The following is a 27,961-nucleotide window of genomic DNA, read 5'->3' as shown; positions in this document are numbered from 1 at the left end:
AAACACTATTTTTTACCTGTCACTTGTGCCAATGTCGTGTATTTACACTCTCGCTCGGTACACGGTTGCGAGCTAGTATCGCCGCATTGCGTTGTGACGCCAACAATAGGGTATTGTTAATGAAAAAATATCGATTTTGATATTTTTTCGATACTTGATTATTTATATCGATGTATCGATATATCGGTTTACAATATATCGTCGGAAAATATCGATATATTTATAAAAATATATCGATATATCGATACATCGATATTATTTCACCATCCCTACCCTGATAGCGCTGCTCTACGTGGACAGGACGGCCGGTTTTTCAGTTATTAAAATAATTTAATTAAAATAAACGTTGAAAGTACTAAAGTTTGTGAATTCTCTGTCTGAACGAAGCTACGTAGTCAGTGACCCAGTTTAAATCCAGTGCAGTGCGGTGTTCGTGTGTGAAGTACTAATCTTTTAGTGTCGGCAGTTTCGGCCTACTTTTAGGATCAACTTTCACAAGAAAATCCAAAAGAAACCAGCACAATGTCTCATGTGAGTAGCAGTTTATTACATAAATAATATGTTTTTTGCCCGAGAAGGGCGTTCCTGGGTGATGTCATCAAGTTACTAGGGCGCAGGGCTAGGTAGGTCTTGCCTTGACCTCGCGAACAGGTAGTAAATAAGGAAGTGTAATTTTTTACCGGAATATTGTTACCTATTATCTCACAGTTTTGGCCTACAAGATCTTGGAAAGCATCCAACATTTAGATCAACTCTAAATTGACATGATGATTAAGATAGGAGTGAATAGGCTTAGCAACTTAAAAGCAATGTATAATTATTAATTACTATGATTCATCACTATAGAATTTGTGAGCACCATCATTCTTTGTTTACTTACCTGCTTTGATGAAATCAACATAGTGAACTGTACATAAATCCAAATCCTTAACACACACGTCTAACATAAAAAATGAAGTAAGTAACTTAAACAATTTTCAACAATTAAATTTAATCTTGTACATGACACTCCCTGTCATCCTCAGCGTCAGCCAACAGTGCGTGGAGTGGCCAACTTCAACGCAGCGGAGGATGCAGCGACGCTCCGAGCCGCCATGAAGGGGTTCGGCACGGACGAGGAGGCCATCATCAACATACTGTGCTCCCGCTCCAATGCACAGAGGCAGGCTATTGCTGCTGCCTTCACTCATGAGTATGGAAGGGTAAGTTAAGGACTTTTTTCAAATGGTTATGAATTGAATAGTAACAATTGTTTTTGATTTTCTTTAAGATATGTCACATAATCAAGGTGGAGGGAATGTAGATTTAAGAACCTATTACTTAATACCCAAAGAGTGATTTAAAATGCATAGGTGTAATATGTATAATTTTTTGTGCCAGTGCACTCCCACAAAGCTAATTCTTCTCTACTGTGTCATGTCTAGCATAAAATATGCTCTGAGGTGTATGACCGCCATAAGCAAAGAGTATAAATCCTTTATGTTGCCCTAAAAAGAACTTAGACATACCTCATCATTTTATCTCATCTTTATTCACTCCACCTTGCCCCTACTAATCACCTAGCACTGTCCTTTGTCACGCAAATATTGACTCTATAACAACAGCTATAAAACAGCTAATTACTTAACAGAGCAGGGAAGCTTTAATTTTGTTACAGTATCATTAAATTAATGCTCTTGCAGCCTTGAGCATAAGATCGATTATGACACGGACGCCAAAAAGTCTGTGTAAAAAGTAAATATGCCTGACTCACCTAGTGACCTTGCAAATAAATTGCCACGGGAGGGAAAATGAATGCCTTTAATTATGTAATGGTGATTCTGACTCATAGCCTCGTATTTTGTATGATATGAACCTAGATAAAGTTAGGTATTTTTGTTTACAATAACAGAATTGGCGTTTGTAAGCAAACATTGTATGTGTTTGTTAGGACAACATTTCCATGTTTTAACTCTGCAATAGTAGAGTAGATCTAGATGTAATTACAAAAGCAATAAAGTGCATATTTATACCTGCATATATCACGTTCCTACCTAGTGTGGTATTCCATGGTTTACAAAGTATACTACAAATAGCGCTATCGATTTTAAAGTTACTTTACCTATTTTTGTCCCATACCAAATGTTCAGTTTCGTGTCTGCTAATAGCACAAGTCATTAACAATGCAGTAGGTAGATACATATTCGATGCCGCAATATGACACACTCAAATGTTTTTAAGAATCCAAAGGAGCATAATCGTACCGAAATCATTGCCTCAATATACATACATTAATACCTCTGCTACCTAACATCATACAAATGATTTCGGTACAAAAAACTTTGAATAGAGTATGAGGTCAGATGACAGTTCAGCAAATCACTCTAATTTAGCCAAAGTCCTTGAATTCAATCGAGGGGCCAGCAGATATGAGTAGTTGAGTAATCTAAGATAAAGCAGGACAAAGAGGAAAATTGCGTTATCCCAGCTTCTTATCGTGTCGGTGATTAACATTAGAGTTAGTCTGGGGTGGTGAACTGGTGAAATGGGTAGTCAGAATAGTGAAAGTTGCTGACTGCCCAGGGCGCGCCCGACGACATACGTACATAAAGTACCTACGTCACTCTCGGACGCTTTTTTTGAGCATTCCATTAAACACTAAAGTGTACATCTCATATATATTTGATTAGTTTGATTGAACAATCTTCAGGGTAGTTAGCACATAGCGCTCGACTATAAGAAGATAGGTAACTTTTTTATGAACTTAAACGTACTTCAGCCCAAACAACTATATTAAGTTTAAGCTTAATACATTCTAAGCATTGTACCTTAACACTCCTATGACTCTTTCAGGACATAATCGAGGACCTGAAGTCGGAGCTCGGCGGGCACTTCGAGGACGTGATCGTGGCGCTCATGCGCCCGCCCGCCGAGTATCTGTGCAAGGTAAAGTCGAAGTGAAATGCTTTTATGCATCGTATATAAATATCATTTTCTGATGAAAGTAGTTTTTTTCTAGCTATTTTCCGTTCGAAAAAGGCTTCTTTGCGGTCTAAACTTCTTTGTCAACATAAAATTTAAACATTTGCATGCCTGATAGGGTGAATATCCTGGACACAACATTTATGTATCACCTTCTATTCTATCCTGAGAGGAGGCGAAATTCCTGTACGAATCTCTCCCGAGTGGAACCTTTGTACATATCCCCTTATCTTCAGCTCAGCCAGCCTAGCTCCCGAGTAAACTGGAACAGCAAGCCTCGGTGTTGAAATAACTGAGGATAGGCGCTCTAATACCGTTGGTCAAAGAATAACTCGTTTATGTAGTAGACGGACAAGTTCATCGCAGAAACTATGTATCACTTATCACATAATATGTGCCCATGTTCTAGCAATTAATAATTAATAATACTTAATAAATTGCAGGAACTTCACAATTGCATGGAGGGGATGGGTACTGATGAGGGGACCCTGGTCGAGATACTGTGCACGCGGACCAAGAAGGAAGTGGCTGATATTGTGGAGACTTACGAGCGATGTGAGTGTTGTCATACCGTTTTACTTTTGGGTGGATAGGTTAAGCCAGCTATGAAATGATCTTGGCGGTTCTACCTTTTTTGGCATAAGATTTATTTGCCTAATCTCGTATTGCATAGTAACGTTTGGTCAAAGTCTCGTTTCGCCGAAAATCGTATGGCTTAAATCTCGTTTAGTAAAAAGTTATTTCGCATAATATTGTTTAGCCTAATAATGGTATGGCCAAATCTTGAATAGTCTAATAATGCTATGACATAGGTTATATAAAGTAAAAATATTCGGGCTTTAACTTGGATTGGGGCGACTTAGCGCAACTGGTGCCTTGTATTGTTTCCTTGTATGTAGGAAACGCTCCGCTCCGCTTCGCTGCGCTCCGCTTTGCTTTTGACGAAAATGTGCACCTAACACGCTCCTCTTCGCTTTGCTCGTCGTCGCACCTATCTTTAGGTTTCGATCACATGGGGTTTAATGGTGTTTGTAATAATTATAGTGGTCATTAACTTTCGATATTTTGATAATTCAATATCGTGATTTTCGGGATGTAGGAGAAAAATACCACAATTTGTACATTTACAACATACTTCGACGGTCGAATGGCGTAGTGGTTAGTGGCCCTGACTGCTATGCCGAAGGTCCCGGGTTCGATTCCCGGCTGGGGCAGATATTTGTTTAAACACAGATATTTGTGCTCGGGTCTTGGGTGTTGATATTTATATTTAGTAGGTATCTATCTATCTATGTATTTGTGTAGATATATCAGCTGTCCGACACCCATAACACAGGTTCTGCCTAGCTTGGGGTCGGATGGCCGTGTGTGAGATGTCCCCACATATTTATTATTATTATTATTTACTTAATATATTATTTATTAAGATAATATTAGGAGAAACAAGATTATACCTATACGAACAATTTGAGCAAACGAGACTTATGTGTTTCAAGATTGTGCCAAAAGAGTTTTAGACATAACTTGCCGCGCCGCCTCAGTCATATTAGGCAAATGGTAGGTATAATTTTCACAGATATATCCATTTGGTAGAGGTATGTTATCTGCAACTTTTATGAACTATATCCTTCAGTAATAATAATAAAAATCTTTATTGCGCAAAAGAAATGTTACATATTTACTATATATTAAACAAGGTATTATACTTAAACTATATCTATGCACACGTCTGAATTGGACATTAATCACAAGGAGCAGGGGTCCCCAAACTAGGCTCAGCCCGTATCTTGGGGTACCAAAAATGACTTGACTAAAGTGAATTTATATTAATTAGTAAAACATAAACAGTGTAACAAACGTTTTCAATCAGTGCGTGTTGCCAGTGATGACTTACGGAGCCGAGACGTGGTGCTTCACCAAAGGGCTTATCCACAAGCTCAGAGTTGCTCAACGTGCTATGGAAAGGGCTATGTTAGGCGTGTCCCTGCGAGATAGGATTCGTAATGAAGAAATCCGCAGGAGAACTAAAGTTACCGACATAGCCAAAAGGATTAGCACGCTGAAGTGGCAATGGGCTGGCCACGTAGCCCGCAGAGCCGACGACCGCTGGAGTAGAAAGGTTCTGGAGTGGAGACCCCGTGTCGGCAAACGGCGTGTCGGTCGCCCCCCAACCCGTTGGTCTGATGATCTGCGGAAGGTAGCGGGAAGCCGCTGGATGCAGATGGCGGGTGACCGTTTGGGGTGGCGATCGTTAGGAGAGGCCTATGTCCAACAGTGGACTACAGAAGGCTGAGAGAGAGAGAGAGAGAAACAGTGTAACTATGTCACACAAGAGTGAAATAAAATTTCAAAAACAAAACAAAACATAAAATTATCTTAAACAGTCTTCTTGTTATGGTAACTAGGTATAGAAATAAAATCTTAAATAAAATCTTTAAATCAATCAATAGATAATGCTGGTAATAATTCTACGAGTATTATAGGATATCCTCAGTACAATAATAATCTAGTTTGAGTAAGCATTCATTCATTACTTTAATTTAGCTTATCCAGATTAGAATAAACCAGCATAATATATATATATATATATATATATATATATATATATATAGATATTTATTTATGTATGTATTGTATTATTACATATAAGGTCTAGGTATATAATTATTAATAGCTATGTAGGTTTAAAGTATTTATATATGTTCATAATATATTTAAGTATTATTGTATGTAGGTATTTACACATTGTTCATAGTAATTATGTTGTATTTTCTCTTGTCTTGTCACACGTTACCCCTTTCTTTATACTTTATATTTCCTTTCAATGTGGTTGTCTGGAAGAGATTACTTTTAGTAATAAGGCCGCCAATTGTACCATTTTTCTTTTCTATGTTTGTGATACTATTTCGTTTTGTGTGCAATAAAGTGTATTTTATCTTTTATCTTTATCTTTATCCTTCAATTTAATTTTAGCCTCAGGGACAGAATAGTTCTTAAGATTATGATAATGAATGTATCTTGCAGTGTACAACCGCCCGCTGGCGGAGCACATGTGCTCGGAGACGTCGGGCGACTTCCGCCGCCTGCTCACGCTCATCGTCACCGTGAGTACACGGCCCGCGATGCGATCACGAACAATTATCATACTTGACGGTGGCCGGTTCAGTAAAGAGAGTTCAGTCAAAGTAAAATTTGTATGAGATCTTGATAAGCGCCTGTTTTGGTAATTTTGAAACAACCGCTTATATAACCCGGTGCACCGCATATAATAATAGGTACAATAGCCCATCGTAAAGTGCTGATATTGTTCGAGATACGGCCTCTCAAAGGTTACAGACAATTTCACCAGCAGCCTTACAAGTTTAAACATTTATAACCTCCATAGTCCGTATATGTGTCAGCTGATAATGATCAAGCCAAAGAGTTTATAAATAACTTTAATTAATTACCTGTAACATAGGGGAATGTGGGGTAAGACCGGGACGCTAAGGAAAATAATTAATAAAAAATCAAAATTAAGGAGTTTTAATCAACTTTATTAAAATTTGCTTACTATGCCTTATAATTAACAGTCTTGCTTAACAAAATCAATGTTTAAACTATTCTAATTAATAATAATAATGTTTTTCTAAATCTTAACTTTTTACGGTTTTACCCCATGCCTGGTACAAAACCGGGTATACCATTATTCTATTCCCGACTTTGCCCCTAACACCGGTAACAACAGAACTCATCCAGTTATTCCAGTTACCATCCCGTACAGCCTTCATGTGCCCCTATTTTGCACTTCAGGCATTGAACCCAAGCATCGCTTCTTTACGTATTGCCATAAATTTCTGTGCAATAAATGCACATGTCGTCACTTCGTCAGTATTTTTTTGCTTTTTTGGTTTAACTTTATCGATCTTAAATTCCGGAAGATTTGTCTTGTTATTCTTTGTGATGTTATTTTGTTCGATTTCCGATTTGTACGGTGATGAAGTAATAATAGCAATTTCACAAAATAATTAAACACTTAGTCACTGATTCTTGTACAAAACCGGGTACCACCCGGTTACCCGGTATTACCCCGTACGGTTTTGCCCCAAGCACCCTGGCAAGAAAAAAAATGAAAAAACTAACCACAAACCGCAATAAAAATCTAAGCAGTGTTTATTAAACATGAAAACATGTTTTACCAAGATTAAAAACCAATACCACATACCTAGATGTTCCGACGCTTAGTAAATGAATGAATTCCATGAATTATTAGATCAAGACACCCTAAAAACTTGATTTGCAATTATTTTTTACGAGCGCACACGAGTGTCCTTCAACTTTTGTTGACAGTGTCGTCAAGATGGCCGACTGCAGTGAGCAAAGCGCCCGAAAATTTGACACTCGCTAAGTGGCTATAATGACATGTCCCGGTTTTACCCACATACCCGGTTTTGGACTAATCTCCCCTACATAATATTAACTAAGAATGCGGCTAATGTGAATCTGTAAGTATGTTTCCTCTATGGCTTATCTAAAAAGTTAACACACTTTACTTGTTTGTTTTGAAAATTATTGATTTTATGTCTAACATACACTCATATTAACGACATGTAACTAACAATACGAGGCTAGATACATAAGTGAATTAATACAATAAATACAATATGATGGAAGTGCTTTAGCAAATTATTTTCTTTTGCACTCCAAATTAACTTAATGTGTGTGTTTGCGTGTGGTTTTGTCGTTAGCACATAATAATTGGTGTTTAACTTTGCACAGTTGGCAACAAAATATACCTAATTTTATTAAATAATTAATTATCTTTAAACAAACGTATCGGTATATTTTGCTGCTTACTATACTATCACTAACTGTCCCAAGGGGGTGTCGGGTTCATCGTCAACAAGTCCCTCGTCAACAACATCGTTGAAATCGGAAGTGTGTCGACACGGGTTGCGTACCTCATCCTGAGAATATCTAAACGATACTCAATGAAGGTCATACAGGTTTACGCACCCACATCTAAGCACACCGATGATGAGGTCGAACTTGCGTATGAAGACGTATCGTCTGCCCTGCGTAAGCTCACTACTCATTTCACGGTGGTGATGGGAGACTTTAACGCGAAACTCGGAAAACAAGAAGGCGGCGAGACGAAAGTGGGGTCACATGGATTTGGAGTCCGGAACCATCGTGGGCAAATGCTGGCTGACTTCTTGGAGAAGGAGGGCCTCTATATGATGAACTCCTTCTACAAGAAGAAGCCACAAAGGAAGTGGACGTGGATTAGCCCCGATGGGAAGACTAAAAACGAGATCGACTTCGTATTGACGGATAAGAAGCACATATTCAATGATGTCTCAGTGATCAGTAGGGTTAAGACCGGCAGCGATCACCGACTCGTAAGAGGCACTTTGAATATAAACTGCAAAATAGAACGCTCCCGTCTAATGAAGTCCACGCTCCGTCCTACTCCTGCTCAAATCCAGGATCCCGAAAGCTTTCAGTCTGAGCTTTGCGACCGCCTGATATGTTTAGAGAATTGCGTTACAGTTGACGATTTAAATAATAGGTTTGTGGAAACTGTCCGAGAGGTAGGATCGAAATATTTTTCGTCCCGAACCAACCGAGGACCTCAAAAACTCTCAGATGGGACTCTGAGTCTCATAAGAGAACGGAGAGAAATGAGGTTGCAGTCTTCAGTTGATATGGTCGAATACAGACGTCTAAACAGACAGATCGCCAAAGCAAGACGTTGCGATATGAGACGCTACAATTGCAAGCGCATTCAAGACGCAATAGAGCAAAACAAGGGCTCCAAAGTCTTTGCTAGAGATCGACCTGTTCGGCAGACTCTGTTGACCCAACTGAAGACCGACACTGGCAACACCGTTTCATCAGTGCCCGAAATTCTGGGAGAAATTGAGAGATTCTACGGACAGTTATACACCACAACACAAAACCCTATTACCAGCGGTGCTCACGACAGCCGAGCGCCACTCACCCGACACTATACCGAAGATATTCCGGACGTCAGTCTAGACGAGATTAGTATAGCTCTCAAACAGCTAAAAAACAACAAAGCTCCGGGAGATGATGGAATAACGACAGAACTTCTGAAAGCCGGCGGTAGACCGATTTTAATAGCACTTCGGAGGCTGTTTAATTCCGTCATACTCGAAGGCACAAGCCCGGAGGCATGGAGCAGAAGTGTAGTGACTTTGTTCTTCAAGAAAGGCAACAAAGCCCTATTGAAGAATTATAGACCCATTGCACTTCTGAGCCATGTGTACAAGCTGTTTTCGAGGGTTATTACGAATCGTCTCGAGCAAAGACTCGACGACTTCCAGCCACCCGAACAAGCCGGGTTCCGAAAAGGCTATAGTACCATAGATCATATACACACGCTTCGGCAGGTTATACAGAAGACCGAGGAGTATAATCTACCTTTATGTCTAGCGTTTGTGGACTATGAGAAAGCCTTTGATTCTATTGAGCTCTGGGCGATGCTTCAATCCCTTCAGCGGTGCCATATAGACTATCGCTATATCGAGGTGTTGAGATGTATGTACAATGCTGCCACAATGTCAGTTCGATTACACGAACATAGCACAAAACCGATCCAGTTGCAAAGGGGCGTGAGACAGGGAGATGTTATTTCTCCGAAACTGTTCACCTGTGCACTGGAAGATGTTTTTAAGCTTGTAGAGTGGAAAAGACTGGGCATTAACGTCAATGGCGAATATATCTCTCATCTACGATTTGCTGATGACATAGTGATTATGGCGGAAACGCTGGAGGAGTTAGGCGAAATGCTCACAGACCTCAATGATGCCTCTAAACAAGTTGGGCTGAAAATGAACATGGACAAGACAAAGGTCATGTCGAACGAACATGTTTCATCATCGCCCGTAACTGTAGGAGGTGTCACCATCGAAGTTGTCGATCAGTATCCTTACCTAGGACAAGTGATCCGATTAGGTAAATCCAACTTCGATAAAGAGGTAGCTCGTAGAATCCAACTCGGATGGGCAGCGTTCGGGAAATTACGACACATCTTCACTGAAAACATACCTCAGTGTCTGAAAACAAAAGTTTTCAATCAGTGCGTGTTGCCAGTGATGACTTACGGAGCCGAGACGTGGTGCTTCACCAAAGGGCTTATCCACAAGCTCAGAGTTGCTCAGCGTGCTATGGAAAGGGCTATGTTAGGCGTGTCCCTGCGAGATAGGATTCGTAATGAAGAAATCCGCAGGAGAACTAAAGTTACCGACATAGCCAAAAGGATTAGCACGCTGAAGTGGCAATGGGCTGGCCACGTAGCCCGCAGAGCCGACGACCGCTGGAGTAGAAAGGTTCTGGAGTGGAGACCCCGTGTCAGCAAACGGCGTGTCGGTCGCCCCCCAACCCGTTGGTCTGATGATCTGCGGAAGGTAGCGGGAAGCCGCTGGATGCAGATGGCGGGTGACCGTTTGGGGTGGCGATCGTTAGGAGAGGCCTATGTCCAACAGTGGACTACAGAAGGCTGAGAGAGAGATACTATCACTAACGAACAACGACCTCAGACAAGTATTGCTTTGTGGGTATGAGGAAGGCTGAAGACAGAGTGCTGTGGAGCTCCTTGGGAGAGGCCTATGTCTGATAAATTTCGAAAACGGGCCGATGATAATAATACTTATCTAAATTTCGCAGTAATATCGGGTCTGTATGAATGGAATGTAATACATTTATGTGGCTTGTTATCCGGGTATGGAGGGTCACACATCTTTTACTTTTGCTTCTGCTGAGGTCCTGCTACGACTTGGGTGAGCGACTTTCTATTTGGGTATTTCAGTATAGATTTTTGTAAAAAAACACGAGCTCCTATTAAAATACTCACAATTAACTTTCCTTTCAAATATTTTACTGTTCGTGTACATAATTTATACATATTATAAAGGTGTACAGAAAAACTCCATCCACATAAACTACAGTCTTAATTTTTTCCATAAACAAATGTTACTAAAATGTTCATAAGCATTATTAAAACTTAAGTTATTAATGCTTCAAAACAATTGATAAAACATTATTGATGGAAACCAGCAAACAAAAAAATACCTCTGATACCCCCTATCCCCAAAATACCCAACATAGACCCCGCTCACCCACCCCCCGCTACCCCCGCTAACCCCCAGTCCGCCCATCAGGGGGCGCGCAGCGAGGAGGGGGGCACGGACGCGGCGCGCGCGGCGGAGGCGGCGCAGCAGCTCTACGACGCGGGGGAGGCCAAGTGGGGCACTGACGAGGAGATCTTTAATAAGGTTTGTGAGGCTAAATACGAGGGCGATACCGAAATGATCGGGAATAGAAAAAAGGACAAAGATATCATAATATTATTTACTTTTAGTGTTTTTCAAAGTAGTCTCCGTGACATTCAATGCACTTTTTCATTCGATTAAACCAATCATTGAAACAGTAATTCCAGTCTGAAGTGGATACTGTCAAAACAGCTGATTTGTAAGCTTCGACCGCCTCTTCTGGGCCGCTAAACCGTTGACCACGTAGCATATCTTTAATTCTTGGGAATGTAAAATAATCATTGGGGCTCAGATCAGGGCTATACGGAGGATGGTCCATCAACTCCACGTTTTCCATATTTAAAAACGTTCTTGTTTTGCGAGCGGTATGAGAGCTTGCATTATCGTGGTGAAGGATTATACGACGATTCGGGTAAGTTTTACGAAGTTCTCTTACGACTTCCGGCAAACAAACTGTTGTGTACCAATCAGCAGTAACCGTCCTTTGTTCTTGTAATGGAATCCTAGCCACATGGCCAGTTTTCGATACAAACGAAGCGACCATTTTTTTCGACACGCTGCGTGAGGGAATAACTTTTGTTGGCTTGACCTCACCTTCGAAGACCCAAACTGCCGATTGATGTTTTCTTTCGGGCTCATATGAATAAATCCACGATTCATCACCAGAGACGATATTGTAGACAGCATTTGAACTGCCTCCATTGAACCGTTGCAGAGCAGATCGACACCAATTAACACGAGCCGACTTTTGTTCCTCGGTCAAACGGTGGGGCACCCAGCGCGAAACTAACTTCTTGACACCCAGTTCTTCATGTAAAATGGTTTGAATGGCTGTCATACCAATGCTGACAGAAGCCCGAATCTGCTCGTATGTCACATGTCTATCTTCTTTTATTAACTGGCGTACAGCATCGATGTTATCTTGTGTTACCGCTGTTTTTGGCCGACCAGTAGAAGGGACTGTGGTAAGAGAGGAACGTCCACGGCGAAACTCAGAATACCAACGATATATAGTCGTTTTACTTGGTGCTTCAAGTTTATAAATAGAAACAAGCTCGGCTCGACATTGTTCTTGAGATAAACCTCGACGAAAGTTGTGAAAAATTATTGCACGGAAATGTTCCCGCGTAAGCTCCATTTTTTACACCGACTTGTCAAATTCAAATGGTCAATACTCTTTTATTTTTTACTTTTTTTAAAATTAGAAAATGGAATTATGTTTGAAAAAACACTACATTTGATACACCAAAAAGGTTTCACTCTAATTTATTCCTAAGTATTCTATTCCCGATCTTTTCGGTGTAGCCCTCGTAAAGGTATAAAGCCGAGCGTGCACTGTCGGCTAAAATAAGTTAGTTCGCAGAGTTGAGACAGTTTTTCATATATTCTGCGAACTTAGTTTAGCCGACAGTGGACATTCGGCATAAGAGGAAACCTGTCCCTTCTCAGCTGGCTTACTACCAATGACACAATAATCAACAGTGCTTTATAGCAGCATCACTTATCTGTAAAATCCATACTTATTATGTCAGTTTCGACGCATAAGCAATGCAGCAAGCATTCTTGATTACTAAAGCGATTATCGTATACAAATTATTGTTTTTCAGGTGCTTTTAAAATACTTATATTGAAAAATACAGTGGAATATTTGTAACCCATATCTCAAGAGAGAACTTTGGGTCATAGAGTTAAGAAATATTAATTTTATTTTTCAATCTAATCCAGATCCTGGCGCACGAGAGCTTCGAGCAGCTCCGCCTAGTGTTCGACGCGTACAAGCAGCTGTCCGGCCGCACCATCGAGCAGGCCATCAAGGCCGAGCTCGACGGCGAGCTGCGGGACGCTTTGTCGGCTATTGGTGAGTGGGGTGACTGCTGGGAGTGTTGGGGTGAAGGAATGAGGTAGTGTCCGCTGGGTTTACTATAGATTTAAGTGACGACATAAAAAAAAAAAAAACGTTTATTAGGGTAACAATTTCAGTATTTATAATTTTGTATAGCTGAGGAAGTGACGTACTTCTCATTATCATTTACGTACTTCTTCATTTATTTAGGGGTATCGATTACAGAAAAAAACCTCTAAAGTTAGTATAATTGTCCACATATCCAATATACAACATAATCAAGCCGTAATGGTCTACTGCTGAGCATAGATAGGACTCCCAAAGAGCTTGGCAACACTCTATCCTCATCCAGCCACTACCGGCTACATGTCTTAAGTCGTCAGTCCAGCCAATCGTAAGTTACGAACAACACACTCGTCTATTTATTTATTTCTAGTGCTGCTGATAGTCGTATAGCGCAATGGGTCAATTGGTCACTTCCTACAATTTGTGCGCGTGAGTCAATACGTCTGGAATTTGTTCCATTATTGACTCATGTGTCCTTAGAATTACATTTTAACTGGCTTTATTGTTTTTTAACTACGTAATGAAATATCGGATTCGAATTTTGATAATGATATGTATTCCATAAGGGTTTAGTTATTTGTGGACATAATTATGATATTTTTATGCACACGGAGTATTTTTCAGCCCAAGTGCAATTTGTGTAAACATGAATTTACACTCCCAACCTAACCTCTGCCGCTTGCCGTAACCTTCCCTTCCAGTGGAGACCTGCCAGAACGCGGCCGCGTGGTTCGCGAGCCGCTTGCGCGCCGCCATGCAAGGACTGGGCACTGACGACCGCACTCTCATCCGAATCATCGTCTCCCGCTCAGAGATAGACCTCGGGGACATTCGCGACGAATACGAGAGACTGTACGATAAGACCCTGGTCAGCGAAGTAAAGGTATGTTGTCGTTTGCAGTGGAGTGTGTGGAGAACGCGGCTGCATGGTTTGCGCAGCGGCTGAGGGGCGCGATGCAGGGAGCTGGCACGGACGACGCGGCGCTTGTGAGGATTGTGACGAGCCGCGCCGAGATCGACCTCGGATCTGTCAAGGAGGAGTATGAACGCCTGTTTGACAAGACTCTGGAGAGCGATCTGCAGGTATGTGCGGGTGGTTTGTGGAGCTAGACTGGGACTCTTTCAATAGCTTATGTAGTTACGTACTTAATATGATGTTTTGTTGATTAATGTAAGTTATTGAAAGAGGTTTTGGCTAGCAGTAGTGTTGTTAATGTTGGTATCGGTTGTTTGAAGATTTTGGGGTAAAATATGTGACTTGTTTGTGGTGTGTCTGTGTCTTACCTAAAAACCTGATACGAAAATAGCAATGCTTTAGGTATTCTGTCATTGGTTACGGGTTATCTTTTTATATTAGCTAATTAATATGATTAATGATAATTAATAATAAAAAAATATTATGAAAGTAGTGAAAAATTCAATATATTACTGATACCAACAATAACAACACAAATTATATTGATCTGCTTCGGTCTCCAGCACAGCGGAATACATCCAGCACTTATAACATCATCAAAGTACCGATAGAGACTATATTATACGCCTTAATACTATACGCATGAAGGTTGCTTTTAGCTTGGCTTTTTTTGTAACTTTCCTATTTTTTGATACTGAATTGTGACATGTCCTTTATCGCTACTTTTGGTGATTGGAACAGGAGGTGAGAACTAGTTTTAAGTGTATTTTTAATAGAATTTGATATTTTCTTGTTACAACTTTTTCATATTTTTATTGAAAGTAGACTCAATGCAAACAATTTCACTAAGGCATGAAAATTGGGTTCATTTTAGCAATCTAGTCTGAAGTGAATTAAGCAACCATTCTCCGAAATGAAAGCTACTGTCGCGTTATTTAGTTATGTAGATAGCACGAAAAATTATACCCTATAATCAATCAATATTCCAACTTTCTTTACCAAATCTATCACATAATATTATATTTACGCCTATCTTATATCTAGTGCTAAAAAATGTAATTAACCCACACACACCCATACAAACATCCAAAGCCACACAATACTAATCTCTGTGCGTTTCTCCGCATGCCCGCTCTCGCCATCTAACGTTGGTTTGTCGCACCTCGGCAGCAGAACGAAACCTCCGGCGACTACAAGAGGGCGCTAGTGGCGCTTCTCAACCCACCGCAGTAAGGAGTATCTGCATTTTATCTACCACCTATTTATAGCTTTAGATATTTGTGTAGATTGTAGGGTGAGGGAATTACACTTTGGTGTTAGGTAAGCGCACTGAATATTAGGATTTGTTTGTTACCAGTATTTTTGTTTTCACTAGATGTCGCCACTTGTCAAAGTCTCTAAGTATCGATTGGTCTGATATAGACAGACAACCCATACTTTCCACGTCGGTTCCTGTATGTTTACCGTTCCATTAGGTTAGGAAGATGACACTTTTAAATACTTAAAACTAAATAGATAAGTAATTTCCCTCATCATGCTATTTTAAAATATATTGTCCTGTTGTATTACAAGTAAAGAGTTTTAAATTGATATTATCTTATGTCTGCGAAGCAGCTGTATTTTAATGGATCTGACTATTGACGTTTTAGGGCGTCTTGCACAACAAAGTTAAATAAAATTAAATAGTTTGTCTCTTGCTCTGACAGTATAATGTCAGAGCAAGAGGTCATAGATTTAATTTTATTTAACTTTGTTGTGCAAGACGCCCTTAATGTAACTTCGAGACTTTAGGTTTACAAATATTGCAAAGTAAAGCTTAAATGTGTCAATGAAGCAATGGTGTTTTAGCACATACTTATTATGTGAAAAAAATAGTGTCTTAAATATTGCCTTTTAGAAGTGTATACGAAGTGTACATGAAGAGATATTATATATTTATTATTGTTCAATTATTTAATAGATGTTCAAATTATAGAGTGCATTACAGCTGAAAAACGAGTATAATTTAAGCTTTAATTTTACCCTTTTGTAATCTTTATTTAAATTTATGAATAAAGCAACTTTATGTGATTACATTTTGGATTTCATTATTTTACATAAGGTTAAGCTTATAACATACAAGTAAGCGATGTATCGCATATAACTCGGCTTAAGAAATATGATCCTGAGATATCTTACAGACAAAGTTAAATACCTATGTGCTTAATTAATTAATGAAAAGGATATATCAAAATAAAAGATCGTCACATCTGTAAAAGATATTTACTGCATGCCTCATTCTCTGACAACAGCCACTCAGATCGACACAAACCTCTTTACTCTATATTCATACTCTATTACATATATGCAATCGTAAAAATACTATGTATCTCAAGCTGCGATGTATGAAAATAACTTCTATAAAATACTACAAGGTTATTGGCGTTATTGCTAACATAATCGTTTTATAAGTACATACTTACTACGGTTTGTAAACGATTAAAACTCATTTCATCGGAGCGTATTGTTTGAAGAGATATGTAACTATGTTCTTCTGCATTTATCATAAGACAGCCTTATTTATGTGAATACATAATATATAGAAGATATTTTGAATACACGCACATAAAATCTTGCGTTTTATAAGAATAAAGATATATGCTATAATTATTAATTAATTTCTCTCAATAATATATTCAACACAAGCCGTCTCAGCTGGCAACATTGGCGACATACACATAAAGTTACATTTTACCTAAACAAAAACATTATTTGAACAGTCAAACACATTGCACAAACGGTTCAGACAGCCTACACTACACTAAGCAGCAACTGAAACACAGCTACCTAATATAATAAGAACAATTTAAATAGACAATAATTTTACTAACACAAAGGAACAAATAATAAGCTCTATTCGATTAATTTAAAAACGACGTCTAAATATGGCGACTACATTAAATACAATTTCACAAGTCAAGCCTAACATTTTGTTTTTACCATGTAAAGTCATTACTTGATATACGTTTTACAATATTTCGTCAAAAAAAAATTGTGCGCAAACAATATATAAACAAAAATAAAATGAAGACAAAAACGGCATTAATAGATGTTTTTCGCACTTTATTATTTATAGTGAGTCTATGATTGTATTGACTAATAACTTACTAATACATTAATATGTAGATACGACAAAAATTGTGCATTTAATTTATTGAGGCACAGGTTCTGCAATCTGTTATTATATTAAGGACATATAACTTTATAATATTGTTATATCGGGCCGATTCTAAGGCAAATCATGATCAACAAGTTATCGAAGATCTTATGCGAAAAGACATGTTAAGGAGTTTAAGGTGTCAACTGCTTTTAACATCCCCTAATTGAGCTTTCCTGCTTTAGAATCGGCCCAACTGCTAGTAAATTCAGAAACGGCGCTAAAGCGAATACTTTATAACATCATACTTACTCGTATTAGTACTAACACACTGTAGTCACTCCACCGTCACAACACAATTCCGAAACTGAAACCAACAAATTTAAATTTCCGAACGATTCCTCACGATCTTTTCAAATACTAGTTGTTAACGTGTTGGCGGTACGTGTCACTCGCTCACTGTTGAAACAATAATGGTTGTTAACGTGTCACTTCGTGCTACGTCGCTCACATAGTTGTTAACGTCTCGGCTGTACGTCACTGTCCCCACAATAGTTGTTGTTGTGTCGGCTGCGAGGCGCTCAGTCGGCCGTGGGGCTGAAGAACTGCGCCTTCAGCTCGTCCAGCGGCGGGACTTGCTCGTCGCCGATCGACGGCTGCTGCTCCGCCTTGGACTGCTCGCGGAGCTCTGGAATAATACAAGGTAGGGGTTAACAATAGTAGGCATAGTACAGGAATGTTACAGATTACAGTTAGGCATTGTAGGTACAGGAAAACTATGAAAGTTTTTGTTTCAAAGCACGAACGAAAAGTGGACGCACTGGCGCAACTTATATTGAAATCTTTATCTGAAAATGTATGCAGAATACTGTCGATACGTATTACACTGCCTCTACTGTAACTACTGCACCATCCGGTCGTCTATACAGGCTGTTCCAAAAAGTAAGACGACAGAGGGTGACTCTGGTGGAAATTCTCCATACCTAAAACGGGACAAGATGTTATAAAAATCTTACGTCGCCACGCTCGCGAGGCCGCGCGATGTGAGCGAGCGCGACGCATGATTTTTGTCACGTCTTGCGCCCCGTGTTACTTTAGCAACCCCTATATATGTATATATCTATGCTACATATACATACCGTGCCAGTGGTGCAACAGACGGTTGTAGAACTCGGCGCGGTCGTGGCGCTTGAGCGAGGTGAACACGTGCACGAGCCCGCGGTAGTCGTACTCGAGCCCCGAGTAGCGCTCGCCGAATAACTTCAAACCTGGAGGAGGAAGAGAAAAGATACATTAGTTAGATTTAGTGGCAATGTTGTCATTTTCATGGTAAATGACCTTCAAAGTAAGGAGTTTGCCTACTGGGAACGCAGCCTTAGAGGTGCGGAGACCGAACGACGTCATTGACGCTATGCCACTATTAGTCAATTGCGGCATTTACACGCTTTATCTACTCTCTTACCATGTCAGTGACAAACAGTAGAGCTAGACTACGGTTTTTCACTTTACTGGTGTAAGTAATAGCTTACTAGCATGGGACGCTAGACGTGACAAAAATCTTGCGTTCGCCAAAATTCATTGATTTTTATGACGTCTTTTTTATCGCGTCTTGCGCCCCGTGCTAGCCTTTCTGGTGAAACTATATACTCAAAATTCTTGTCATTATTGTGACATCTTGTTTGGCGCGTCTTGCGCCCCGTGCTAGCCCTTTTGGTGAAACTATACACTCACTGATGGATATAGATCTGAAGTAGAGCGTCTCGGCGGCGGCGTGCATGTTCATGTGGTAGTTGTACAACGACGCGAGGTGCCCCGTGCTAGGTATGCTGGTGACACTATACACTCTTTGATGACCGAATGGCGAAGTGGTTAGTGACCCTGACTACTGAGCCGAAGGTCCCGGGTTCGATTCCCGGCTGGGGCAGATATTTGTTTAAAGACAGATATTTGTACTCGGGTCTTGGGTGTTGATATTTATATTTAGTATCTATCTATCTATGTATTTGTGTAGATATATCAGCTGTCCGACACCCATAACACAGGTTCTGTCTAGCTTGGGGTCGGATGGCCGTGTGTGAGATGTCCCCACATATTATTATTATTATTATCACTCACTGATGGATATAGATCTGAAGTAGAGCGTCTCGGCGGCGGCGTGCATGTTCATGTGGTAGTTGTACAGCGACGCGAGGTGGCCGATGCTGAGCCCCACCTCGTAGTCCTCGGAGCCTAGGAGAGCCTCCTTGATCGCTATGGCCTTCAGGTGCATCGTTTCTGCGTCCTGGGGAAAAAAACACATGACATGTATATTTAATAAATTGTTTTCATCTACATATTCAACGCAGTGGAATGCTATAGGCTGATGATGATGATGATGATGATTCAAAACAGACGAGTTCTCTAGTGCAAAACAAGCATACATAGCTTAGCACGGTGTTATACAGTTTATAATGGTATCGTCGGATAAATGACATTTATCCACTTGGTTTGTAAAAATATCCTTGCCAGTAGCGACTATAAAATACACAATTTAGCCTTACCTATAACTAGACTCCTACTATGATAAATTGTCGGTGAATTATAGCTAATTGATAATATTTGATTACATTATTGTCTAATTGCTATAAGCAATTAGAATTTCAGATGTCTAGTCTATGGCTAGGCGGGCACTTATAATGAATGTAATCCCTTATATAAGAATATATTTTAAAAATACTCCCTCACCTGAAACTTCTGCATACTCTGGTACAGTCTCCCCAGGTTGCCATAATGCTTGGCGGTCTGCACGTTGTTCTCCCCGAAGGCGCGAGTGGACAGCGTGAGCGCGGCGCGGTGCAGGGCTTCGGACTCCTCGAGGAGGCGCGCTTCTGGAACGCACAGAGTATACTTGTTGCCTTTAGGTGCTCTTGTGTAGGTTTAGAAAGAAGATATTTGGTTAGCTGCGCTTTTGAAACGCACAGAGTATACTTGTTGCCTTTAGGTGCTCTTGTAAAGGTTTAGAAAGAAGATATTAAATTTGATAAGCCGTGCTTTTAAAACGCATAGAGTATAGTTGTTGCCTTAAGGTGCTCTAGTAAAGGTTTAGAAAGAAGATCTTTGATTAGACGCGCTTCTGAAACGCAGAGTGTATACTTGTTCCCTTTATATGCTTTGTATAGGTTTGGAATTACGCGACTATGAAATGTGCAGAGTTTACTTACCCTCAAATTCATAGACCGTATTTTAAATTTACAACAAGGTTAAAATTGACATTGAAATAAACGAATTTCGACTCTTTACGTCAGTCAAAACGATGAAATTCGTATGTCACAATGTCAATTTTAAACCTATTGTAAAGTGTCATAAAGCTATTAATTTGGGGCTAGGCTCTAATACGCTCCTGAAAAGCATCAAGTATACGGTGATGTTGCCTTTAGGTGCGGTGATGTTGCCTTTAGGTGTAGGTGTGGTAGTTATAAATATTCACAAGCAAATAAAACTATGTGTGAGTCAGCTTTTAGGCTGCGTTTCTCCCAGAGATGTGCGGTGCGAGGAATGTGTCAATGTTTTTAATAATCAATAAACAATATGAATGCAATATATCTAATAAACCGACGGTCGGTTTGAAATATATATTTAGTGCGGAAAGATTTCTCCTTCTCATTTTGACAGTCAAAAGATCAATAGTCTATCAATCTTTCATCGCATCGAAATGTCGCACGGCACACCACTGGTGGAAAGCTAGTGCCGCCAGTTGAACCAAATACACAATTTACAGGGCTGCATGTTGTCTCTTTATCTTTTTTATTTATTTATTTAATTCTTTATTGCACAAATATTAGAAATAAATGTACAGAAGGAGGGCTTAACGCTAAGAGCATTTTATTTATGTTCAATAAAAACAACAGCCTTTGTGTATTTAGTCCAACCGGCGGCGACTGTGCGCTATTACCACTCAAGTCCTGCCCGGCCGGCGTGTCCAGAGCTATCTCTTCCAGTATGAGCGCCTTCACGCGCTTCGCAGACGCTAGCAGGAGGTGCTCGGGGGGGACTAGGTTCTGGAAGAGGGAATATTGAAGATTTTATAATAATGTAATGGGTGAACGTACATTAGATTGTATGCACCGCGGTGACAATCTCAGGTAGCCTGACGAGAAGATTCTATTATATTCTCTGTTGGGGTGTTGGTGCCTGCATCTGGCTCTCTCGAATACCAATGTGAATTGTGAATTATCCCCTAAGGTCTAAACTACTTTCCTAACTTTGGATAATTTTTCACCACGCTAATCGACGGGGGTTAGCGGTTTTCCAGAGTGCACTTTCGTTATTGTAAGAAAGAGCAATCGCTTTGCATCCTCCCAAATATCGTAATCCAAACAATACTAGACCGACATCATCTTAGATATCATACCTCATAGCGATAAGGACGCGTATTATTCATTGTTTTTAAGTATTTTTTGTCTGTTCTGGTATTTTGATGGCGAATAAAGATATATTCTATTCTATTCTACCTCAATGATCCGGATGGCTCTCTCCGCGTCGTCTCGCGCCTTGTAGAACCTTCCCGACGAGTATTCGAGCACGTACAGCGCGTACGCGAGGTCCTCCTGCGCCGTCGCCACGTCCTCAATGATTCCTACTGGCTCGCTATAGTGACTACTAGTGACTAGTCACCTCAATGATCCCTACTGGCTCGCTACAGTGACTACTAGTGACTAGTCACCTCAATGATCCCTACTGGCTCGCTACAGTGACTACTAGTGACTAGTCACCTCAATGATCCCTACTGGCTCGCTACAGTGACTACTAGTGACTAGTCACCTCAATGATCCCTACTGGCTCGCTACAGTGACTACTAGTGACTAGTCACCTCAATGATCCCTACTGGCTCGCTACAGTGACTACTAGTGACTAGTCACCTCAATGATCCCTACTGGCTCGCTACAGTGACTACTAGTGACTAGTCACCTCAATGATCCCTACTGGCTCGCTACAGTGACTACTAGTGACTAGTCACCTCAATGATCCTACTGGCTCGCTACAGTGACTACTAGTGACTAGTCACCTCAATGATCCCTACTGGCTCGCTACAGTGACTACTAGTGACTAGTCACCTCAATGATCCCTACTGGCTCGCTACAGTGACTACTAGTGACTAGTCACCTCAATGATCCCTACTGGCTCGCTACAGTGACTACTAGTGACTAGTCACCTCAATGATCCCTACTGGCTCGCTACAGTGACTACTAGTGACTAGTCACCTCAATGATCCCTACTGGCTCGCTACAGTGACTACTAATGACTAGTCACCTCAATGATCCGGATGGCTCTCTCCGCATGGTCTCGCGCCTTGTAGAAGCGCCCCGACGAGTATTCGAGCACGTACAGCGCGTACGCGAGGTCCTCCTGCGCCGTCGCCACGTGCAGCGAGGAGCGCCCGAACACGCGCCGCAGGCAGGATAGCGCTTCCTGGGGAAAGGAATAATGGTTAAAAGGAGAGTAGTGAATACCTACAATGAAATGTAAGTCATTTTGTCCAAGACAGCTTCTACCGTTTTAAAATAAACATAAAATTAAATTTAATAGGCACTAGATGGTAAAATAAAAATAAATAAAACAAAATGGCGCTTCCAAACAGAACTAACTCTCGTCTACGCTACGCTCTCTCGGCTACGCTCATCACTGCTCGTCATACTGATTAAAGTAACAGTTTTGGACCTCTTGTTTGGATCGCATGTTTTTTACAAGTTACGTACCTCATAAACAGCCACACTGTGATTAATCGAGTCCACATTCAGCAAATAAAACCCGTAGTCCAGTAACGCATGTGCTAGTCTCGGATGTTGAGGTCCGAAGGTCCTTCTTGCCAGCGCCACGGCGGCTCTTATGAGTGAACCAGCGCGTACGAAGCGGCGCTTGACCACGCACGCCTTGGCACAGGCTCGGAGGACTTCTACTGTGATTCTGGAATAGATTGGAGAGGGTTATTTATTTATTTATTTTATTTATTTAAGTGTACAAAGGGTGTACTTAATGCTATAAGCATTTATTGTTAGTCCAGGTTGCTGTTTCGGCAGCAGTCGTTAAGCCTAGAGGTCTTCGGGCAGCTAGAAAACATCTGACAGTCCAGTTGCCCACATACCCCACAAGTCCCTCGGCACAAGCTTGCTTGTGTTGGGGTCCACTAACCCGCACTAGGCCAGCGTGGTGGACTAGGATTAAATTAAACCCTTCCTCCATTGGAAGGAGACCCGTGCCCCAGCAGTAGGGATGTGATAGGTAGTGATGATGATGACACTCACTTGGCTGGCGTGTCGTTGTGGAGCAGGCGTAAAGCGTGCATGCCCCACGTGTAGGCCGCGTTGTAGTCGCAGCGCACGAAGAACAGCGCGCTGAACTCCTTGTAGACTCTAGGGAGGAGGTGCCGCAGCCCTTCTACTGGGGACGAGGTCACCGAGCCGGAGGGACTGGCTGGCTCTTGCAGTCTGTAAGGGGAAAAAAGAAAATATTGGATTTGGGTTTTGGAAGGATGGCGTTCGTGTTTTAAATAGTTTTTCTATGGAGTACGACGATATAGAGCACGTGAGTGGACTGGCTGGTTCTTTAAGAAAATTTTCGAATTTTGGTTTTTAAGCGGATGGTATTCTCATAAACTCACGGGCAATTAAAAAGTTACAGTCAGAAAAGCACCAATTTATTTCTAAGTGGAAAATTCTGGCTGAATGGTGCCGTCTGCAATATTGAAGTAAGTACATAAAAAAGTTGCTTGTTATAAAAAAAATTAGACCATTTAGAGTCGGAATTTTGTAAGTGGAACTGTTTCTTTGCATGTGAGTGAATTAACTGGCTAGTTTAGTATCTGAAGGGCCTACGTTATGTTGAGGGCGTCGTTTTATTTAGTCTAAACTCCGGTTTTCTCCAAAAGTTTTGGCGGAAGCCAGAGCTGATACTAATCTTGACTAAATAGCGGTAAGTGATAGATAAGTGAGGATACATACGGCGTCTAAAAACTACTACACACTATCTCACCTGTCCTCCACCGCGTCAGTCTGCGTGGCCACATCCCTCCCCCCTGACCGCACCCCCCCCCGCGGGGGGCTCCGGCGGCGCGTCCTGCGTGTCCGCCGGCAGCCCGAGGATCTGCAGTAACTGGGACCCACGGCTTACCCATCCAATAGGTGACCGAGCCATGTGTTGCTTAACCTCAGTGTTACTCACTCTTTCACCTTTCACGCCAATACTACTGAACGGATTTGAACGAAATTTGGTATACAGGTGGTCTAGACCCTGAGAAAGAACATAGGCTACGCGGGAACAGCTAGTAGCCTTTAAAAACGGGTTTTTGACGCGTCAGTAACTCATCAAATATATGCGACCAAGCGTTGCGTCGCAGTCGCGTCTCTTAAGAGTTGCGTAGTAGGAGCTTACTCTCTCTATAGTTTCACTATCTCACCTGTCCTCCACGGCATCAGTCTGCGTGGCCACGTCCCTCCCCCCTGCCCGCACCCCCCCCGCGGGGGGCTCCGGCGGCGCGTCCTGCGTGTCCGCCGGCAGCCCGAGGATCTGCAGCGACAGGGCGTACGTCTCCGCCGCGCCGGGGAAGCTGCAGTACGCTGATTGGGTGTTTAGGAGTCTGCGGGAGAGGGTAGATTTGAGGTTAGAGAAATGGACGTTAAAGATATGACAAATGTGGTTCTTTCGAAGCGTGTCAGTGATAAACGCAAGTGCTGGTTTAGAGCGTAGGATGTGTATAGGAATGTATAAAATCGTCGTGATTTCGCCCTGTCCTTTCCTCTACTTATTTCTATGTGGTTATCATCAAAAGCGCTGGGCCGTCTCGGAGGCCGCGGGTACAAAACTAGCGACGGGCGGAGCGACGGTTAGCCGTCGCCCGTTCGTACACAATGCATTTGATTACATCGCCGTCGCGCCGCCCCGCCGCCACTCCGCCCGTCGCAAGTTTCGTACCCACAGATGAAGGCATCCACGCCTCATAATGTGTGTATTATAATGTGTAATGGGCCTGTACTTAACGTCATATTTCAATAGTCCTCACCTGTGCGCACACTCCAACGTCAGCCGGCGACAGTAGGTAGTCTGCGGCTGCGCCTGGCACAGCTGGATGCAGCGCATCAGCACGCGCTCCGCGTCCGCGTACCACCCGGCCTCGTTCAGGAACCCGCCTGGAATGATAACAATACTTTTAATAATATTACCGGCTATCGTGCCATTACCGATACAGTAGTAATTAACAATCCATAGGCAGCGTCACTCGTATGTCAAACAGTCTCCAGATCCATACTAGTTACGTCAAATTTGATAAGCGAGCGACGCTGGTAACCCCACAGTTAATAGTGGATGAATGATGAAATACATTTATTATACATATCAAAGGGCGCTTTTTATCAATGAAACTTTCGTTGCCATCCTATATGAATGTATATTATTTACGTTTAGAGTTTTCATCATTTACAAGTTGTCTTCCTCCTTCACAATCGTCACAGCCTACATAACCTACAACGCATCAACAACACACACAACTGACCTAGCCTGAGCCCGAGCTGTATGAGGTAGGTAATCGCGGCGGAGGTGCGCATTTTCATGCCCCGTATTCAATAAGGCTAACCGTTGATCCGCCGCATTGCAAAGCGGCTCTGTTTTGTAATGCGGCTAGCCGTAATGTAATACGGCGGATTTAACGTTCCGGCTTCGACATACACACACAACTGACCTAGCCTGAGCCCGAGCTGTATGAGGTAGGCGCGGCGGTGGCGCGGCGCGTCGCAGCGGGCCAGGTACACACACGCCAGCTCCGACGGCAGTTTGGAGCCGTGCTCGATCACCGCCTGCAATGTAGAAACATTGGACTTGTTACTATCGGGAAGGGAAAGGATTTGCGAATGAAATGTTAGAAGAATAGAGGCCAGCGTATGTGTAGTCAATTTGTAAACACCAGCAAGTTGAAGTGGAAGATGTATTTATTTTATCCGACATCCGTCGAAGCGAATCTTTTGGAACTTTTCTACTTCAGAAGAAAACATCGTCTATCTAGCTTCACATCGCGAAAGGATTAACCAGTCAGATTATACTTGCCATTCGCTGACCCAAGTTGCACCGGGTATAAAATAACAGGATACGTCACTCGAGACGGTACCTTTCATACATCCCACGCAAAGGCTACCTCACCACCATATCGGAGCGGAGTATGAGCGGAGGTTTTACAGAATTCCATTGGTCGATTATCACCCTCGCTCCTCTCTGGTCAGATTGGCAGCCTAACTAGACACACACAGACAAAAATCCATAGCAGCGTCACTCGCGTATCAAACATCTGTCAGATCCATACAAGTTACGTCAGATTTGACACCATGGAACACCAACCTGGAAGCACTGCAGCAGGCGCAGCTGCGCGCCCGAGCAGCGCACGAGGCGCTCGAACGTGTCCAGCGCCGCCAGCTCCGAGCCCAGGATGCACAGCCGCTTCTCCTGCAGCATCTGAGAGGGACGGAGAGATGGGTTAGCGTGTGTGGGAGCAAGATAGCATAATATACCTACTTAGCAATCAGGATCTGAGGGAGATGGAGAGTCGCAGGTCTTACAGTAGACACAGTAGGTCTTACACTTAGAGTTTGTGGAAGCTCAAGCTATATTTTACAATATATATTAATATTATAAACGCGATAGGTTGTAAGAATGGATGGATGAAAGTTTGTTACTCTTAACGGGGAAACGGCTGGAGCACCGATGATATAAAATTACTACCTACTACGTGTACCTACACATTATTACCTACGATCAACAATTAGTAAACACTCATTTGACATTTAAAATAAATGACGAATGGCTTAACGTTCTATTTTTAGCGGCGCCGTTACGATAATAGAAACCAGAAGTTACATTTGCATTTCCCTGCTAATAAACTAGTTACAGCCATGCTTAGATTAACAATATACGAACAAGATAGGGTGTCACATACAAAAACAAAGCAAAAAACTGTCCACATTTTGTTTACTGTCAAACCGTTTTATGTTCAACATAATGACAACCATTGCACCAATGAATAAAGTCACAAATCTTCTAACCGAACTAATTCAAAATAAGAAGTGGGGTGTTATTTGCCGAGACGTTTCTTTTGAACTGGCACTCCATCTAGTTCGAATATTGTTAATCTAGCAGACATGTGACTAATGTGTAATTGTTCAAGTTTACTCTCATATCCTGATACATTCCGGAAATAAGGTATTAGTCAGGAAACAGCTGACTAAATGCCAGTGCGTTTAGAAACTAGTATTACATATAATTAAATACGTCTAATGAGCTAGAGCCGCTTTTGACATGTTACGTGGATTACGAACAAAGGCTAATTAGAATTAAATTACTCAATAAAAATCAAATATTTAAATCAAGCTCGAAGTTTGTTTGTGTGCTCGACTTTTTATTAGAGATGCCACGAATATTCGGCAACTATTCGGTATTCGGCCTATTCGGCCAGTTTTTTCAGTATTCGGTATTCGGCCGAATAGTGCGTACTATTCGGGCCGAATACCGAATAGTAAATCATGTAAAAAATGACTTGTTCTTTTAATCAAAATTGTGTATTTATTTCCGAATCACAACATTTTAGTACTTAAAATTAATCAGTAGTAAGTTGTGCTGGATAAAAACGAGCATTTCAGCATTTTTGGTAGCCCACGATTGCGCTTTTCATTGTAACCACCCTCAGAAAATAACCTCTTACTATAAACGCTACTTCCAGGTGAAGAAAGATAAGTTTTTGCAAATTT

At 41.5% G+C, this 27,961-nt stretch overlaps 2 protein-coding genes across 12 annotated transcripts in view; one reads left to right on the top strand and one right to left on the bottom strand.

The window, feature by feature from the left end:
• The first annotated feature begins 291 nt into the window (after positions 1-291).
• LOC105394972 (annexin B10) lies at positions 292-15,633 on the top strand. 7 transcript variants are annotated; one of them, XM_048622742.1, is made up of 9 exons: positions 292-531; positions 1,026-1,202; positions 2,833-2,925; positions 3,405-3,516; positions 5,986-6,065; positions 11,115-11,240; positions 12,963-13,095; positions 14,048-14,229; positions 15,233-15,633. In XM_048622742.1, exons 1-9 carry the CDS (start codon positions 523-525, stop codon positions 15,293-15,295), a joined length of 975 nt encoding a protein of 324 aa, XP_048478699.1. In that variant the 5' UTR covers positions 292-522; the 3' UTR covers positions 15,296-15,633. The 7 variants fall into 7 exon arrangements, with proteins under 7 accessions (XP_048478699.1, XP_048478700.1, XP_048478703.1 ...); XM_048622743.1 differs by lacking the exon at positions 14,048-14,229 and adding an exon at positions 13,848-14,029; XM_048622746.1 differs by having other exon boundaries at positions 293-531; positions 15,236-15,633.
• A 200-nt stretch (positions 15,634-15,833) lies between these two features.
• Positions 15,834-27,961, bottom strand: part of LOC105394978 (amyloid protein-binding protein 2) — a 40,257-nt gene continuing 28,129 nt past the window's right edge. Inside the window, exons 2-15 of one of the 5 annotated variants that reach the window (XM_048622723.1) lie at positions 26,559-26,672; positions 25,909-26,023; positions 25,234-25,360; positions 24,631-24,810; positions 23,480-23,662; positions 22,934-23,141; positions 22,584-22,646; positions 21,689-21,784; positions 21,130-21,235; positions 19,923-20,065; positions 19,314-19,479; positions 18,338-18,466; positions 17,735-17,886; positions 15,834-17,653 (exon numbers count right to left, since the gene is read on the bottom strand). In XM_048622723.1, the coding sequence (XP_048478680.1) occupies positions 17,780-17,886; positions 18,338-18,466; positions 19,314-19,479; positions 19,923-20,065; positions 21,130-21,235; positions 21,689-21,784; positions 22,584-22,646; positions 22,934-23,141; positions 23,480-23,662; positions 24,631-24,810; positions 25,234-25,360; positions 25,909-26,023; positions 26,559-26,672 (1,737 nt within the window). In that variant the 3' untranslated portion in view covers positions 15,834-17,653; positions 17,735-17,779. Of the gene's footprint in view, positions 17,654-17,734; positions 17,887-18,337; positions 18,467-19,313; positions 19,480-19,922; positions 20,066-21,129; positions 21,236-21,688; positions 21,785-22,487; positions 22,647-22,933; positions 23,142-23,479; positions 23,663-24,630; positions 24,811-25,233; positions 25,361-25,722; positions 25,790-25,908; positions 26,024-26,558; positions 26,673-27,961 lie in introns of those variants that run through there. The other 4 variants (XM_048622725.1, XM_048622722.1, XM_048622724.1 and 1 more) reach the window with 4 other exon arrangements.

The sequence above is a fragment of the Plutella xylostella genome, chromosome 8, assembly GCF_932276165.1.
Source record: "Plutella xylostella chromosome 8, ilPluXylo3.1, whole genome shotgun sequence".
In the NCBI taxonomy this organism is placed as follows: Eukaryota; Metazoa; Arthropoda; class Insecta; order Lepidoptera; family Plutellidae; genus Plutella; species Plutella xylostella.
The sequence above is the reverse complement of the archived record's forward strand: the minus strand, read 5'-3'. Positions and strand labels throughout refer to the sequence as shown.